General features: G+C 47.8%; 4 protein-coding genes across 4 annotated transcripts; 2 read left to right on the plus strand and 2 right to left on the minus strand.

Annotated features, from left to right (window-relative positions):
• Positions 1–858: 858 nt before the first annotated feature.
• On the minus strand, positions 859–3,332 carry LOC117591917 (trichohyalin). The gene is made up of 2 exons (XM_034285309.1): positions 2,523–3,332; positions 859–2,465 (listed from the first exon to the last, which is right to left on the minus strand). The coding sequence occupies exons 1-2, from the start codon at positions 3,271–3,273 to the stop codon at positions 1,021–1,023; spliced, it is 2,196 nt and encodes a 731-aa protein (XP_034141200.1). The 5' UTR covers positions 3,274–3,332; the 3' UTR covers positions 859–1,020.
• Positions 3,333–3,607: 275 nt separating this feature from the next.
• Positions 3,608–4,256, plus strand: LOC117592359. Its single transcript, XM_034286055.1, has 3 exons — positions 3,608–3,667; positions 3,734–4,051; positions 4,113–4,256. Exons 1-3 carry the CDS (start codon positions 3,608–3,610, stop codon positions 4,254–4,256), a joined length of 522 nt encoding a protein of 173 aa, XP_034141946.1.
• A 347-nt stretch (positions 4,257–4,603) lies between these two features.
• On the plus strand, positions 4,604–5,766 carry LOC117583321. Its single transcript, XM_034271583.1, has 2 exons — positions 4,604–4,627; positions 4,691–5,766. The coding sequence occupies exon 2, from the start codon at positions 4,691–4,693 to the stop codon at positions 5,453–5,455; it is 765 nt and encodes a 254-aa protein (XP_034127474.1). The 5' UTR covers positions 4,604–4,627; the 3' UTR covers positions 5,456–5,766.
• A 1,175-nt stretch (positions 5,767–6,941) lies between these two features.
• Positions 6,942–13,887, minus strand: LOC117587220 (5-hydroxytryptamine receptor 1A). The gene is made up of 8 exons (XM_034277784.1): positions 13,666–13,887; positions 13,456–13,581; positions 12,833–12,949; positions 10,674–10,746; positions 10,141–10,598; positions 9,808–9,939; positions 9,464–9,589; positions 6,942–8,691 (listed from the first exon to the last, which is right to left on the minus strand). The coding sequence occupies exons 1-8, from the start codon at positions 13,885–13,887 to the stop codon at positions 7,927–7,929; spliced, it is 2,019 nt and encodes a 672-aa protein (XP_034133675.1). The 3' UTR covers positions 6,942–7,926.
• Between the last annotated feature and the right edge of the window lie 2,840 nt (positions 13,888–16,727).

Below are 16,727 nucleotides of genomic sequence, written 5' to 3' on the forward strand. Positions count from 1 at the left end.
CATTATGAACATTTAATACACCAAATTGGTTAACTTTGCCAGCCGGGTCAAAACTTTTCACAACTTCACAGAGCGGATGATGGTGGAAAAAAAAAGAGTCTCAGTTGCTATAATTTCAAGCTGAGCGCTCGACCGAGCCCCAAAAGACTACAAAGTCCTAAACGCTGGCTGATTAAGCCGCCGGGAGTCGCCTGTTCGGGCCGCTTGGTGCCTGCCAACGACACAGAAGAAAGGAGCTTCGCCATAATTATACTGATGAGATTGCCCGGAAATTAGCGTGCTGACCCGGCGGTGACCTCGCCTTACCAGCACTGAGAGTTTTCTCGCAGACTAAGCCTAAAGACTGCTTCTTGGCAGACTTCAAATTAAGTTATGGCCGACTCTGCGGAACACCGGACATGTCTGCCCCCCGTTAATAAGCTAAATGAAACAAAAAGGGATGTCACTCTCAGCGCCAGTCACAAATTGATGAAGATGGAAGCGATGGAGATGGCGGAGACGAAACCTAATAACTTTGGCCACGCATTAATTGGAATTTATGGAACATTTTGCCGTGCCACTCTACCGAGACATTGCCGCTGGCCAGGCCACTCGCTTCTCCTTTTTTCCGCTGCTAAACAAAGCGCGTAATGTCTGCCAAGTGCCACTGGAAGAAGGGTTACGGTTAGGAGATTGCTCCGTCTCTAGTCCGCCTCTAGACCAGCTCCCACTCAGTGGGAGAAGTTGGAAAGGCGTACCGAAACTCTTGCGTCAAGTTTAAGTGCTTTTAAAAAACCATTAATGTCATTTCCTCTCCTTTTGCCTCTCACTGTTTGTGCTCCACCGTCTGTCCTGTCCTGCTGGGCTGAGGGATCGGTGTAACAATTTTTTATTCATTCTTTTGCTGCCCTCTCAAGTGGACAAACATCAAAATACAACAAGCACGAGAGAACGTAAATTTTGGAAATGTTAAATGGGATGCGGGATTCGATTCGAATGATAGTTGTGTGGCTGTGGGTTTGGGTTTCCCTTTAGATCTCTCTAGCGATAGCCATGTGACTTTTTGTTGCCAGATCCAGATCCAGATCCTTTCTGGTTCTTTGGCGCCTGTGGCTGGGGCAACGGTCCCGAGCCCCAGGTGCCCGTGGGATTGGGTATATTTGCTGGACGATTTTGTCCAGTTGGTTCCCGAGTGTCGGCTTGGGGCATGCCAAGAATGCCTCCACGTGGATCTGTGCCCAGAGTGCTACCTCGAGCGGATCCACGGCGAGCCTTGACAGACACTGGAGGACGAGATTGAGGCAAAGATTCTCTACGTACTCCAGCACTTGTGGCATTGGCGGGCTTTGCTGGGGCTGTAGGCACTGCTGTGGGTGCAGCTCCACTTGTTGGTGCACTGGCAGCAACGTTTGGAACAGCTGTGGCCTCCACCCGAACTTCTGGCATGGGTGGCGGTGCAACGAGTGTCGGCTGGCTGGGTGCCATCGAGTGCATGCGACTGGGACAGGCGCCCAGCGGTGGCGACTCCTCGTAGCACACATGTGGGCCGTAGTCAAAGGAGTCCGTGCTGTCCACAGCGGGCATGCCGCGACGATGGAAACAGTTGATGGGACAGGAGGCCACACAGGGCTGGTATGGCTTCTCCACGGAGGCCATTTTCTTGATCTTGATGGCGTTGCAGTAGATCTGATTGCGGGCATCCCGCTGGCTCTCGCGGCACATCTCCGCCTGCTCGTACTTGCGGTAGGCAAGGTCCGCCTTGGCATGGTACCCCGGCCAGCAGCAGTCCCGCAGCTGGCTGCGCTTCACGCGTCCTCGCTCCGGCTGCACCTCCAGATTGTTGGCCCGCGCATAGCGCTCGACGGCCGTGGCAATGGGATAGAGGGGGCGGCCCACCTTGCGGGACTGCTCCATGAGGACGACGGCCTGCTCGTAGAACTTCTTGTCCTCCAGCAGGTGCGGATCGTCGTCGCAGGCGGACAGGCGCATCAGCTCCTGCTGACGCTGCTCTATGAACTCCTCCCGCTGGCGGTAGAGCGTGTCGCGCACCTCAGCCTTCACCTTGTCGCGTTTCCGCTGCTCGGAGATCTCAAAGTGCTCATTGGCTTCGGCGTTCTTCAGCCGTCGGGCCACCTCGAAGCGCTGCAGCTCCCTCTCCCGCTTGAGCTTCTCCTCGGCCTCGCGCTTCTCCACGAGTTGGTAGTCCTTGCGCTGCTTGGCCAGCTCCTGCAGCTCACACTGGCGTCGCCCTTCGTCCACCTGCGTCTCGAACTCGTAGCGATCCTCCACGCTTGCCTGGCGCTCCTCCAGCTGCCTCTTTCCCGCCTGCTGCAGTCGACAGATGCGCACGGCCCGCTGCTCGCGATCCCGATGCTGTTTCGCACGCGTCTCCTTCAGATGGGCATTGTAGCGGCCATCCAAGTGGCGCGTGGCTACCTGGTAGACGCAGTTGCGACGCTCATCGATCACATCGCAAATGCGCTCATCTGTGGAGAGGATTGGTGTTTACTTTCCACTCATTTCCGAGGATTGTGCCCACTCACGCTCCTCTATCTGGGCCTTCTGCTTCATGGAGTCGCGATAGGCCTTGCGATTGAACTCAATGCTGCGTGCCTTCTTCTCCTTGAGCGCCTTCTCCTCCTTGTCCTGTAGGCACTTGTACTGCGCCCGCTCCACCGTCTCGTCGAAGAGTCGCTGCTCCTTCTCGGCCTCCGCCAGTTTCCGCTTCGTTTCCAGATCCTGAACGATGGCGAGCCGAACGGCCTGACGTTTCTCCTCCTCCTTTGCCGCCAGCTCCTCCTCGGTGATGTTGCTAAAGGGTATGAGCACCTCCGGACACATGGCCTCATCCAGCTCCTGCTGGCGACGTGCATCCTCGGCGATCTCCCGGTTGAGCGCCTCATTGAAACTGCGCTGGTGGAGCATCTCGCTCTCGAGCAGTGCCCGATGCAGGGCCCGGTGTCCCGGCTTCAATTGGTCCAGCAAATTGTTGGCCCGAATTATGCGCTCCTTGCGCAAACGTTCCTCCAGCTGCTTGGTGGCCCGCGGCGCCTCGACACCTGCTGCCTGCTCCGCCACTTTGGGTTTCTTCTTCTCCGCATCGTGGGTGACGAGGCCCGTGAAGTGGCTGCACAGCAGATCGCTGCCCTCCTTGAGGTACTGCCTGTACCGCCGCTCCTCCTCGACGGCCGCCAGCTGGGCGTGCTTCTGCTCCTGATGGGCACGCGACTGGATTGCCTCAAACCGCTTGGCCGACACCACAACGGGATGCACCCGAGAGCGTGGCCTGTGCATGTTCTCTGTTTAATGGATCAACAGCAGATCACAAAACACGAGGAGTAATTACAATTTCGAATCTATTTGTGATGCTAATTCAGTGTGTAGATTGATTTCTCTCAAATGGATCGTTCGGAATGACAGTTAAAGATATGCCTGAATTTATGCGACATTGAAATGCTCTCGATCGATCGATTTAAGAGCCAGTCGTTGTTTTGTTTATAGTTATGTGTATAATATATATATAATGGATATTTAATGTGCCTTTTATCATATTTGTAATCATGCAACAAATGATAAAAACAAGCATATTTCTGTCAACATTTCACAATTTAATTTTACACCGAAGAGAATGAACGTTAAGTTGCTCGGGTCTGGACTTTTACTGTTCGCTGGCTTCCTGGCTTGTAGTGTAAGCCTATCTGTAACTATCTGATTGGAGGATATAGGATATAAACTAACCAGCAAAGTGTTTCAGGAGGCACCATTTGTAAAGATGACAAATGCCAAGTGTCCGTCGTACAACGAATCGTGGGTGCAGTTTCACTACTGCCGCCTGAAGGCCTACTCCCGGAACAAGACTAGCTTGAATTTGAATTTAACCATTCTAGAACCGGCAAACAACATTCATGTACGAATAAAATTGATGAAGAGGGCCAATGGCTACAAGCCATTTCTCGTTGACTTCTATTTAGATGCCTGCGCATTCATGAGGAAACGAAATCATCCGGTGTTCAGGATTGTCTGGAACTTGATCAAGAATGTGTCCACAGTGAATCACACCTGTCCTTATGTGGTATGTGTGGTTGAGTGTTTATTCTCCAAATGTATTTTCTTATCAATGGATCGATCTAAAGGGCTTGCAGACTATAAGCGATTTCCACCGGGTTGAAATACCCTTGCCAATGCCCTCTGGGGAATATCTTTACCTGGCGAATTGGACATTCGACGGCAGACCTCAGTTTGCAACAAATGTTTACTTCACCCTTGTGGAGGATTAGGCTAGAGCCGTGAATAAATTATTATACACTTATCTAAGAACTTATTCCAGAACTTTCCGCTTTTTTTTTTCAACATAAGAATCGGGTTTTATCAGTGACTGAAACAGGTGGCCTAACTAACAGATGAGCTAACACAACTAATGATTTCGAGTCCAGCTGGCTTTGGATTGAACTCACACATATATTTGCTTTGCTCAGCATGCCCAGCCATTTACTTCATTGTATGTTTATAGTATAGTTTACGGTTCATATTTGTGTTAAAAATCCAAATAAATTTATTATCTTAAATTCTCAGTCAAATAAAATTGAATCGTTAAATGGGGCCGATAAATTTGTATTGTATGCTTTGCGTTTTCTGCCTGCTGCTTGGCGTAAGTACTGAGGATCGATGTATTCATTTGCTTCTCATTACAACTCAACGCTGTCCAACCCAGATGAACCATCGACGACATGCGGTCTTACTAGCAGCGCCGATCCAGCTGAACGAGCAGCCCGCCCAGGAGACTCTCATGGCCCCTACACAGATAAATGAATTGGTGTCTGTTGGAGTGCCTGTAGGCTCGAATATAATGAAAAATCCACCGATGGTGATGGCTAACAACAAGAGTGGCAGTGAGCAGATAGAGGCTGACGGTAAGCAACGTCGAGGTCGAGCTGTTTTTTATCAAAACGGGACAGGGGAAACGAAGACATGGCCCAAAGAGCTGACCATCCCACTAGCACGCGGAATGGTAGGCATCATGGGCAGGGCAAAGCCTATAAACCCCTGGACCGTCACCTACGGCGATGTTTGGAGGGATACGCGACTCGCTGCCCAGTGGATGAGTCGGGTGCCCCGAATCCATTTGGCGTCGTCCCCCGTCGTTGACTACTATCCCGACGATAAGAAATTGGTCAGCGTGTGCTATCCTCATAAAACAAGATCGTCCATTGCCTTGTACCATATTTATGGCATAACAATGGTTCCATGGTTTAAAAGACATATCTACAAGAAGTCCTTCAGATACAGGAAACTTACCCCCTTAAGGGACGCTGATCATCAGAAATTGGAATATGAGGACTGCCACAATAAATCGACACTGAAGACAACAGTTTTAGAGCATTTGGAATGCACCTCGACAGCCTTTGCGAAAATGACACGCAGTCTTGGATATTATCCAAGACATCAGAATTTTTGGTTTTACCCATCCGTCGAATAATTTATGTTGCCCACAAATGGCGAGAGCGGCAAAAGCGCTTGCACCTATGTAGGTGGCAAACGGTAGTGGTTAGTAGAAACACAGCAAACCATCAGGAGAAATATCTCTACCGATGCCCTCTGGATATGCGATGGCAAACCGCAGTTTGCAACAAATGTTTATGATGACAATTAATTGCGTTTGACCGAAAATTAGGGAATTACAAAAACTGTTAAACTGTTTAAATGGATTGCCAATTTAGCGATCCATTACTCTACGATAACTTTCTGTATAATGTACGCATTTTCGTGAATATAATATTTGTTTATAAATCGTCATCAAACTTTGCGAAACTGTTCCACATGATACGGTGGTGCGACGGCTGCCGCAATTAGATGGACCCCCCAATTAGCGTTAATAAAATGAGGCCAAATCTTATGCCAGGAGGGGCAGGCGAGGAAGTGCAGGCCGGGCTCCAAATGGTGCTAAAACCAATTCCCGACGGGCGTCAAATTATACAGATGGCGATGGCGACCGAATGGGAATCTGAGAAAGAAAAGCAAGAACTGCGTGCGGAGCGAACCGAAAGCGGTGGAAAGTTGACTTTCATGCGAAAAGTTGTTTCACCCTCACGCCGAATCTCAGGCGGCGGATACGGTGGGCGGCTGGTGGTTGCTGATGGGCGTGGTCAGACGGCAAACACCGGCGATTATTGTTACAAAATGCAGCGGAGCGTGTAATTTTTTTCAGGGCACGAGAGCACGAGAGCACGAGAGCAGAATTCACATTCAAATTTTAATTCACATCCGGATTCAGATACGGATTCAGTTTGAGATTCAAATTGCCAAAGAAACGTCGCAGCCCCTAGGGGAGAGTGGCAGGGGGAGCGGGTGGGGTTGAAAATTGTTTTGTGAAAATTAGTTTTTCAACTTTTCGTGTGCGTTTCTCTTGCACTTCCATCGCTGTTCCTTTCGTTGGCTTTTACATATTTTTCGCCGCTGTTGTGTGGCCAAATGAAATTTCTGAACGCAGTTTGCGATATTAATTTGCATTTTGGGCCTTGCTGTCATCTGTGGTGGCATGGCATGGCATGGCGCGGTCTTTTTTGGGGCACAATAAAAATCAAATTTGAATAATTTTTAATTTATTTAGCTTCGTTTCAGTCAAAGTTTTCCATGGGTGCGGAATGTGCTGGGGCTCTCCATTTTTATACTTTTGCTGTTGTGTTTCTTTTTGGGATAAGTTTGTTGGCTTCCTTTTGTTAAATGGTTCCAATATAATTGCTATTGGATTACGAGCACCTTTAAGTGGAGAGAAGAGAATAATTTAAAGCAAATGAAAATTAAACGATGCAAAAAGCGACAAAAATGATAATATTTCATGATAAGACGGTGGCTAGTGTACTCGTATTTATTATTGTTAGTAAAACTACTTCTTGTTTCCATGATATTTATTTGGTATTGCATTTTAAATCCATTATATTCGTAGTTTTTCGTTTCGTTTATCCTATGCATATCTATTGTTGCTGTTATTATTTATTAAGGTCTAAACTAATGTTCGCTTAGACATTAAATTGATTTGATTTAACTAATCCGTTATAGCTACAAATTAGATGATGATTTAACAATAATTGTACACCGACTAACTTAAATTCTTGACAATCACAAAGTTAGGATTTGATTTGATTTTGATTCCGATTCCGATTCCGATTCGTTAGACTGTGAGTATAGATTCGATTGGAGCTAGACAACTAGGACTATGATTAACCACAACGCTTTAAGGGTCCATAACCATTCATAAAACCCGCTCCTGAAGTGGGAGGGGGAACGAGTTGGAGAAAGGACATGCATTAGCTGAGAGGAAAGTCTGACTTCTCTTTGACACTTCTTGGACAGCTTTCTCCTTTATCAAGTCAACCTGGTTGATCAATGGAATGCACACACATACATGCCATACATTCTTACATATATCTAATATAATATCATACAACACTCAACATTTATGTATCTTTAGGGTATCTTAGGGTATCACAAACACTGAATGAACACTTACTATGGTTAACATTTGAGATTTTCGGGGCCGATGGGAAAGTTTTTTAATGCAAAGAGGATCTACAGCAGGCCAATATTTACGATATCTTTGTATTGAAATCCTACGACACACATGCACATATTACAATTGGATGATCATGCGATATTATAGACAGACAAACACACATACTGATACATCACACAGACACACATTCTATGGTCAAACCATTTCCACCATCAATAAATGGATTCTTTTTGTCTTTACGAACGATACTCGGCCATGGCCGAGGCAGCTGTGACCTCTGGCGGCGGACTGTGGCAGGAGACGCGTATGCGATTCAGCCGCAGACTGCTCGAATGGTGGACGCCATGGTGCAGCCGGGCCTGCTGGTGCAGCGGATGGTGCGAGCACTTGGTGGCCTGGCGGGCCCTCTGGCTGGCGAGTATGACGTCCTCTGCGTACTAAATATCCGGAATGCTGCGACCCGCAGACAACTTGGCGGAGGACTCGGCCTCTCCCAATGCCTTGCTCTTGGCGCAGTTGACATCGTGAAAGAGATGCTCGCACAGCTTGGGCTCCGAGTTGGAGAACTTGCCCAGGTCGGAGGCGGAAGTGGAGTCCTTGCACAGATTCAACTGCAAATCGCTGGCCTTGCTGAAGGACGTGGTCTGCAGCTGTGACTGCTGCTGCTGCTGCTGCTGCTGTTGTTGCTGCTGCTGCTGGCGATGGTGTTGCTGCGGCTGATGCAGCTGGTGCATGTGGTGCTGGTGGTAGGGAAAATGGGGCAAAGTCTTTTGCATGGCGTTGAGGTTGCCCGAGCTGACGGTGCGTTCGAGTATCTCGCCCCAGTACTTCTCGGAGAGGCCTTCGATGTCGGGCCGCATTGTGGGGTAGGCCTCGTTGGTCGCTGCCTGATGCGCGTAGACACCGTGTCCACCGCCCATCGTGCTCCGGATGCACTGCGAGGCACTGCGACTCAAACTGTTGGCCCTGGAGCGTCCGCAAATGCCCAGCACAGAGCCGCCAATGGAGCTGCCAATTCCACCGACTCCACTGCCCGTTCCGGCTGCTCCAGCACCGGCACCGGCACCGGCACCCCCATTATTGCCCGGCGGCCTAGAGGCGGGCGGCTCCGGTGGCACGGGCAAAGTTGTGATCTCAAAATCGTTTGCATTGATGTGACAACAGGCTGATTTGTGGTCGGGCGTTTCCTCATTGGGGAAGCACTGAAACGAAACGAGAAAGAGAATGTAAACGAGTGCATCGTAAATATTCATTGCCATTCCAGTGCAAAAAATTAATAAGGATTTGGCTGGCAGTGCTGGCAACAAAAATCACCGCAAGGTTATGCCCTCCCAAAATGTTGGCCATAAATCCAGCACAGACTGACCTCCAGTCCAGTTTCATGCGAGTTTAGAATTTCGGGCGGAAGTAAATCATGCAACTTGACTGCGTTTTTCCCTCCTCAAAATAGATGCATGGATGAACAGGATAAAACAGGGTCATGGAGCCATGGAGCCATGGAGCCATGAGGCCAATGGGTATAGAGGGTCAGACGATGTAAATGACGATTTAGATTTTCTCTTTCATAATTCAAAATCACTTTTCGCACACAGTTTCGTTATTGTTGCTCGTTTGCTGGAGCCGGAGCCGGAGCCGGAGCTTCATGTGTCTTACACCTTTTTTCCTCGGAGATTTATGGCAAAGTTTCAATTGTTGCTGGAAAGTTTATGCAGCTGCCTCGAAAATATGGAAGCTGCCGAAGGAAGCCCGGCTTCGGCTTATGGCTTTAGTTTGGGTGTTTTTGGAAAGCCAAGGGAAAATCCAGGGGATAAGCAAATCAATCAATCAGGACTTATGACAGCTTTTTGTTGGCACACATTGGACGGACAGCGAACATGTTTTCAATTTTGATAGATTTTAAAGAGGAACAAAGGGGAGGTGGAGCGGTAGGTGGAGCAGGACCCAGAGCAGGGCTATCCCAAGCCAGACACTTACTTTGTTTGGCATCAATTGACGACTGAGACGGCGAAAGTCAGAGTTGAGTAGCCAATACATGAATGGATTCCAGAGACTGTTGCTCAGCGCTGTCCAAGTGACGACAAAATCAAGAAACGGCGGCAACTGTAGACAAAGAAAGAGAAACAGAGGGAGAGGATGAGAGTGAGAGTGAGAGAGAGAGAGAAAATCAAAGCTTATGCGGCAGACGTGGTATGGTATGCGGCAGACATTCAACATTCATTACGTATGCGCCACGTATGTCGTAGGGCAAAATGAATCAAAGGAAAAGGAATAAGAGAGAGAGAGAGAGAGAGAAAGGGAGAGAGTAGAGAACCACTTGCCTTGGAGCCGGTGCATGCAGTGACTATCTCCTGTATGGTCCATGGCGTGACCATAACAATGAAACCCAACGAAATGGCAGCCATCGAACGTGACGTGGATCCAGTGGAGTTCTTCTCCTGTATGGGTACCATCTGTGAAATATTGGACAATGCAATTAATATCATCAGAGCTTGCTTGCTCTATGAGCTGGCAGAGAGAGGGTTCTCCTCGGCTCGGCTCGATAGCATTTTCAATTTGTTTGTGGAATGGCAGCCAAAGTTGAATCTATTTACTCCCAACTTAATCCCACCAAACTCGGCTCTGCTGTGCCAGGCTCTCCACCCTTTACCCACCTTTTTGGTAATCTTGTTTGTCATGCTCGGCATCCCGGCCAGTCCCATGCTCATGGCCATGCTTAGGTGGTGCCCCATCACGGGCGCCCCTCCATGATGGTGATGCGGATGGTGCGGATGATGCGAATGGCCATGGTAGATGTGTTGCTGCTGCTGTTGGTGGTGTTGATTTTGATGCTGATGATGATGTTGTTGATGCTGTTGATGCTGTTGATGCTGCAGCTGGAGTTGCTGCTGCTGGGCCGGATGTAGATGTGGATGCGGATGGTGGGCAGCCGCCGTTAGGGGCATTGTCGGATCATTCAGGCGGAACCGGCTCATGTGGAAACTCGACCCATAGCAGTACATCAGCACCATGGTTGTGGGAAAATACAAGGCGCATGTCGATAAAATTCTATACGATGGCTTGCTATAGAAGGGTTCGCAGGCCATTAGACCCGTATTGTTGAAGTAGTAACCTGTGGGTGGATAGGAAGGGATATAGAGTTCATGTAAAACGTAGCAAGCGCTTGGCAGTGGCAGCAAAAACTCACCTTTGGGCAGCACAAGAAAGCCAAATACCGTGAGGCTGATGATCCAGGTTAAGCTTAAAATGGCAACACAACCCTGAGAAATATGCAAGCAAACGGGGTATATACATAGAGATTGTGTTTTAGGCAAGTTCTTTTCATGTTTTCATATCCCAAGCTGTTTCTGCTGCACGATTGCAGCAAAACGTGCCACATTGTCCCTGATTGTGGTGCAGGTATCGAGAGTTGTTGCTTCATCACTAATGCACCTCAATTAAGTAGTTGTACAGCTGCAAAGGGTCACCACCATTCACAACAACCATTCACTCTTCAATCAAACCAAAAATCTCACAAATGGAATTAAAAACTTTTGATTACATTAAAAACAGGAGAAGGCACACAAAAGGCAGAGTGGTAGGGATAAACTTTTGTTAAAAGCCTGCCACAATCATAACTGACTAACTGTTGGACTGCCTGACTGCCTGCCTGACTGCCTGCCTGCCTGCCTGAGTGACTGCTTAACTGCACTGGCGACCAGTTGCCTGTCCCCGAAAAACAGCAACATTGGCAATACTGGGAACTCGAGAGTGTCTCGGCCAGAATGGAACACACAACAACTTTTTGGTTTTTCACTTTGCCCCCCTTCGGACTTTATTTTATTTACAACCCCATCCATCGTTTTGTTGTGCACTTATGCAACAGTGAGTGAAGCCGAAAAGTAACAGAAATTATTTACATTTTCCAGAGTACCTAAATATACTCGTACTTTCAGCAAATTACAATGAAGCAAAAAGCATAAAAGCTTTTGCAACTGTTTACTGTAATAAACATTAAGTTTCATTGAATGACAGGTCAGACCGTGCCTCACCCTGCACTGCTTTGTGAAATTTCATCAATAATAAACGTCAAACTAAAATGCAAAACCTCAACCTCTAAACTTTTGCTGAAAGAACTCCTTCAATTCCGTTTCTTACGTTAAATTTTTCTTTTATTCTTAAAGATTTTTCAAGCCACATACAACAATATGTGTAGTGTTTATGCCATTGCGAGGTTTGGCGCCCTGCATTGGGAGAAATTGATTAATTTTCAACATGGCAAACTCATTTTATGGCAAAATGGGGCATGGCAGTGTGCCAATTTCGGTTGCTTGCTCCATTTTCTGGTATGCCAGACAGCAAAGCGGAAGGACAATACAAATTCCGAACTGCAAGGCAATTTTATGTAAATATTTTGCAACAACAATTATTGTATATATATGTACATATGTAAAAATGTATGTACATGCTGTGACTTACATTTTTTTAAATTTAAATGCAAAGCCAATTTGAAACTCTTGTTTGAGCGCGAAGTGCATTTGAAAGCAATTTAATTTATATTTTCCAATAACGTTGCGAATATTTTTAAGAATTTACAATATATTTGCCATTGCCACTCTGAATATTTAAAGGCATTTTTTTGTTTTGTTTTTGAATCGTAATTAACGCTTGTTGTCAAGAGCATTTTCCCTCTCCCTCGCCCTTTCCCTTTTGCTTTGCGCTTTTCCCCTTTCCCACACAGTCGAGTCTCATAAATTATAGTGTAAATGGAGGAAAAAGGGAAAATGGAGAGTTGGCTGCTGCCTCTTTTTTCTGGTCTTTGGCTCTCACTCTCTCTCTCTCTCTGTCTGCTGCCTGTGGTTTCCATGGGAGGTGCCGCTTCATTTGCCTGCCCTGACTTGGGTGCCAGGACTTTGCTGTGGTCCTCCAAGTTAGTCCAAGCCCGCCTCAACTTTTCGCATCGTTCTTCTATCTTTTTGATCTTTATTTTATACACATTTCAAATGTCTATTGGGTTCCGGTTTCTATTTTGCTTGCTCTTGCTGCTCTTTCTCGTTCTCTTTCACGCTCTCTGTGTCTCTTTTTTTTGGCCTCGCTTTGCTTTCTCTAGCTGTTTGTTTGCTTTTTTAATGACTGGCAAGCAGCTTAAAGCCCATTATCCTTATTTATGCCCTCGTAATTGGCTCCTAGAAGACGTTTTCGTTGTTGTTGACGCGTGATTTCTTGCAATTTCGCCCACATTCCGCTTTTGGTTAGCTTTTGTTTCAGTTTCGCGGATAAATCGCTATCTCGAGGATAGTTCCGTTTCGTGCCTTATCTAAACACACACACACACAGACACACACACACATACACACACACACATACCTTCTTGCTGGAGTGCTGGTAGTAGCGTCGCGGATGCAACGCGCACATATAACGGTCGACGGCCATGCACACGAGTATAACGGCGCTTTGCTGTGAGAGCGCGCCACGCAGCAGTGCCTAACGGGAAAGAAAGGGGAGTACGGTTAGCTTGTTTAGATAGCTTTCAATATTATAATATAGATATTACATTTTTAATATACATTTTGCACTGCAACCCCCGCAACCCTCGCACCCCCCGCACCACCGTGCGACCAGCACGTGTGCAAAAATCGAATGGAAATACTTGCAATGGAACTTCAATGTTCATTCCTCGACACATATTGCACAATGCAGCACGTAACCCCAATGTTATGCGGCGTATTCTTTGGCATTTGATGTTATTAAACATACATAACTCCTCTCCTCTCCAGTGACTTACGAAGCGAATGTCCACACAGAGACAGACACACACAGACACATTGTTATTCCACTTGATCGCATCCCTAATTGTTGCCTGTTGTTCCTGTGTCTGCGTCCAGAGTAGAGTGCCGAGGGTTATGCGGTTGTGGGTTAATTGGCCAGCATTATGCCGCACATTATTGTCTTTCCGAGCCGTATTTCCACCTGTTGTCCGGCTCACTCACCTGTATCTGACAGAAGATCTCGCCATATGGCCAGCAGTGGAACAATGCCGGCATTAGCCCAAACGGTGTAATTAGCAGGCCAATTGTCAGGTCATTCAGTGCCAGAGAGGTGAGTAGATAACGTGGCTTAAATGGAATACAAACGGATTACGTTTTGGGGTTGGAACATGAGTGCTGCCTGGACATGGACAGGGACTGGTCCTCCCTCACCTGTTGGTGTATGTAGGCGGCATAGCGACGATTGTTTATGACGAAAATGACCAGACAATTGGCACCGATGACGCCCAGTGTGAGGACCAGTATGAGCACCGCCTCAATGGTCTCCGCGATGCCAATGTGGGCGATGAAATTGTGCCCGGTGTAGCGGGGATGCGAGCAGCTGGAGTTCTTTACGGCGGGTGCAACCAACAGTGTGCCAGTCTTCAGATCCATTGCAGAGCTGAAAATATGCATGAGAATGGTTGAATTAGCTCCAAAAATGCACACACCAAATGCAGACAGAGGCGGGTGAGTCTTGCCTTCCGTCTCCGTTCCAAAAACAGCGACAATTTGTTACGCCATAATCAAGGCAAAGCATGTGAATGCGGACAATTTATCAGCCAGCGAGGAGAAGCAAACAGAAAGGAGTAGCATGGGGGTCTGGGATGGCATTGCGGTTGTCCTGCGGTCGGTTCTCGCATGACGTCGATGACAACCCGGCGAAACCGCAATGTTGTCACTCCAAAAGGGAGAGAGAGAGAGAGAGAGCGGCAGGCAGGCACACTGCAGCGGACCCAAAATGGCGAAGGGCGAATGGCGAATGGCGAACAATGGCAGCGGCATCACTTCCTGCCACCAAAAATAGCACACTGACATAATGAAACTTAACAGGATAATTGGATGGAGTTTGAGTGTTCCCTCGGGTTTTGCTGTTCCATCTACGTCTTTGTTTTACTACGCATACTGCGCGATAAATCAAAAGAAAACTCTCGCAGCTCCCAGACCCGCTTGGGCCCCTGCCTGTCGGTCCATCTGTTTTGCCTGCCTGACGTTGATGTCTCGCTCTTGCTCTCCCACTCTCTCTCCTTTGCTCTCTTTGGCTGTATCTAACGTATCTCTTCTGCGAATCTATATCTCTATGGTTACGTCTTTGTCTCGACGGGCTCCGTCTCCGTGCGTTGACACTGAGAAATGTTATCGGGCGGTTGTGGGGGGGGGGGATGGAAGAAACAGCTTTAAAGAACAGCTTTCACTCCGTTTGCTATTTGCATCATTTGTTTGTTGTCTGTCGCACTCCTTATTAAGTTTTGCCACGCATACGAACCGACATATAGACTCCTTCCCCCCTGATATGTCGCTCGCCCCTTGATTTATAGTGCCTCGTCGGCTGTCTGTGGGTCGCCAGAGAGTCGGCCGCTCTACAAAAGTCCACACAAATCACCGCATGATATATAACCGAACTGCAAAACATTAAGCTACTCCCCCGAATCCCCCTCTGCCAACTGACTAGTGGATTTAGTACGCTAATGTGGAGGCTGTGTCCCTGTGCTGTCAGAGATTGTCGTGCTATCCGGACGATTTAGTTATCTGCGGCTCATAATTTAACCCCAGCTTTGGCCACAGACTCAGCTTCAGGTTTTTCCTCTTTTTTCCCCACTGTCAAAGCGGTGATAAATCTTCCCATTCAGTTCGAATCAATTAGGGATTTGGCGCAGTGGCTGGAGGTAGTTCGGAGTTCTCCCACCGAAGGGAAGGGGAAAACCAATTTCAATTTCCAAAGTAATGAAAATGGGAAATTCGCTTAATTCCTCGCATTGTTAAGTCTGGCGTAATCGAGGAAGAGTTGCAACGGCAAACCCGAAACAGAAACCGATACAGAACCCCAAGCAGAGTCACCGACGACGAAACACACACAGAAATAGAGGGAAGAAAACAGGGCAGAGGGGAGAAAGGAGAAATGAGACCGAATCCAGGACTCGAACCTCGTAATTGTTTTAAAACTCACAGCGAAAATGGCAATGAAGCGAGCGTAAAAACTCAATGGCAACCCATCGATGGGTCACGTGGCAGATGCCATTAAAATAAACGAAATTTCCATCCGAAATTTGAGGATAGTGAAGCAGCAGTGGCAGTGGCAGTGGCAGTGGTTGCAATGTTTCATAGACGAGCATCGACAAAAGACAAATGCAGAATAAATAATTTAGTTGCCGGATTAGAGAGCCGCAAATCCGCTTTTGAATTTACACTCAAGTTACTTCCATTAGTGGCGTTTGAATGGCAGAACTATTGCATATCATTAGTTGCCACAGCAGGCAGCCGCAATTGCTGATGCAGCAGACACGAAACGACATGCCACACCACCAACCACCCACAGAGCAACTATCGTTGTCCGTGCATAATCCGGGCTTTAAGTTATTGCAGCAAACTTGGCACAGGCTTTGGTCGCGGATGACAACTCGCTTCACTGCTGCCGCCTCCGCTTTATTGTTCGCTGCCAAATGATAAAGAAATAAAAGTGCCAAAGGACTACTGACTCCTTTGCTGCTGCACGAATTTTTGGGTTGAGCGTCAGAAACAATGGCGGCACCTGCTGCCGGAACACGGCCAACACACACACAGCACAGGACATGCCAAACTGGCAACAAGGGCAACAGGAAGGAAGGACAACGATTCTGAATTCAACCAAGTGGTGTGTGCTCTATGCGTGCGTGTTAATGCACAAAACTGTGGCTGCCCAGACCCAAGCAACCCCCCAGAGGAAAGGATTCCCCTCTCAAGCCTGACGATGCATTTCATTGCAGGCACATTTACAAGAGCAGCAGCAGCAGCAGGAGCACTAGGAGCACCATATAAGGTTGCTGCTCCTGCTTTGTCCTTAAGCCAATGCTGACAGGACACAAAATGTATGGCTGTGTGTGTGTCCTGGAGCTGTGCTTCAGATGCAAATTGTGCTGGCAACGAGCTGCTGCTGCTACTTTTTCCAGCAACCAGCTAGCTCTCTCTGGCTTATTTATAAGATTTGCCCCGCCGGCAGCACACTTCACACATGGGTCAAAGCTGATTCTGCTTGACAAAATGCTACCCCAACCCGTTGACTGATTGCCCTGGTTTGTTGGGGCATGGCAAGAGCTTAAAGCAAATTTGTGGTCGAGTGGAGAATCTACAGAATGCAGAGAATGCGAGTGGCGAGAGTGACGAGAGTCGAGAGCATCTCCCTATCCTGCCATGCAGCCATGGGATGAAGTGCATTCAGCCGCAGAAGGAGTCGCAAATCGACTAGTTATTGCCACACA

The sequence above is a fragment of the Drosophila guanche genome, unplaced genomic scaffold (assembly GCF_900245975.1).
Source record: "Drosophila guanche unplaced genomic scaffold, DGUA_6, whole genome shotgun sequence".
Lineage (NCBI taxonomy): Eukaryota > Metazoa > Arthropoda > Insecta > Diptera > Drosophilidae > Drosophila > Drosophila guanche.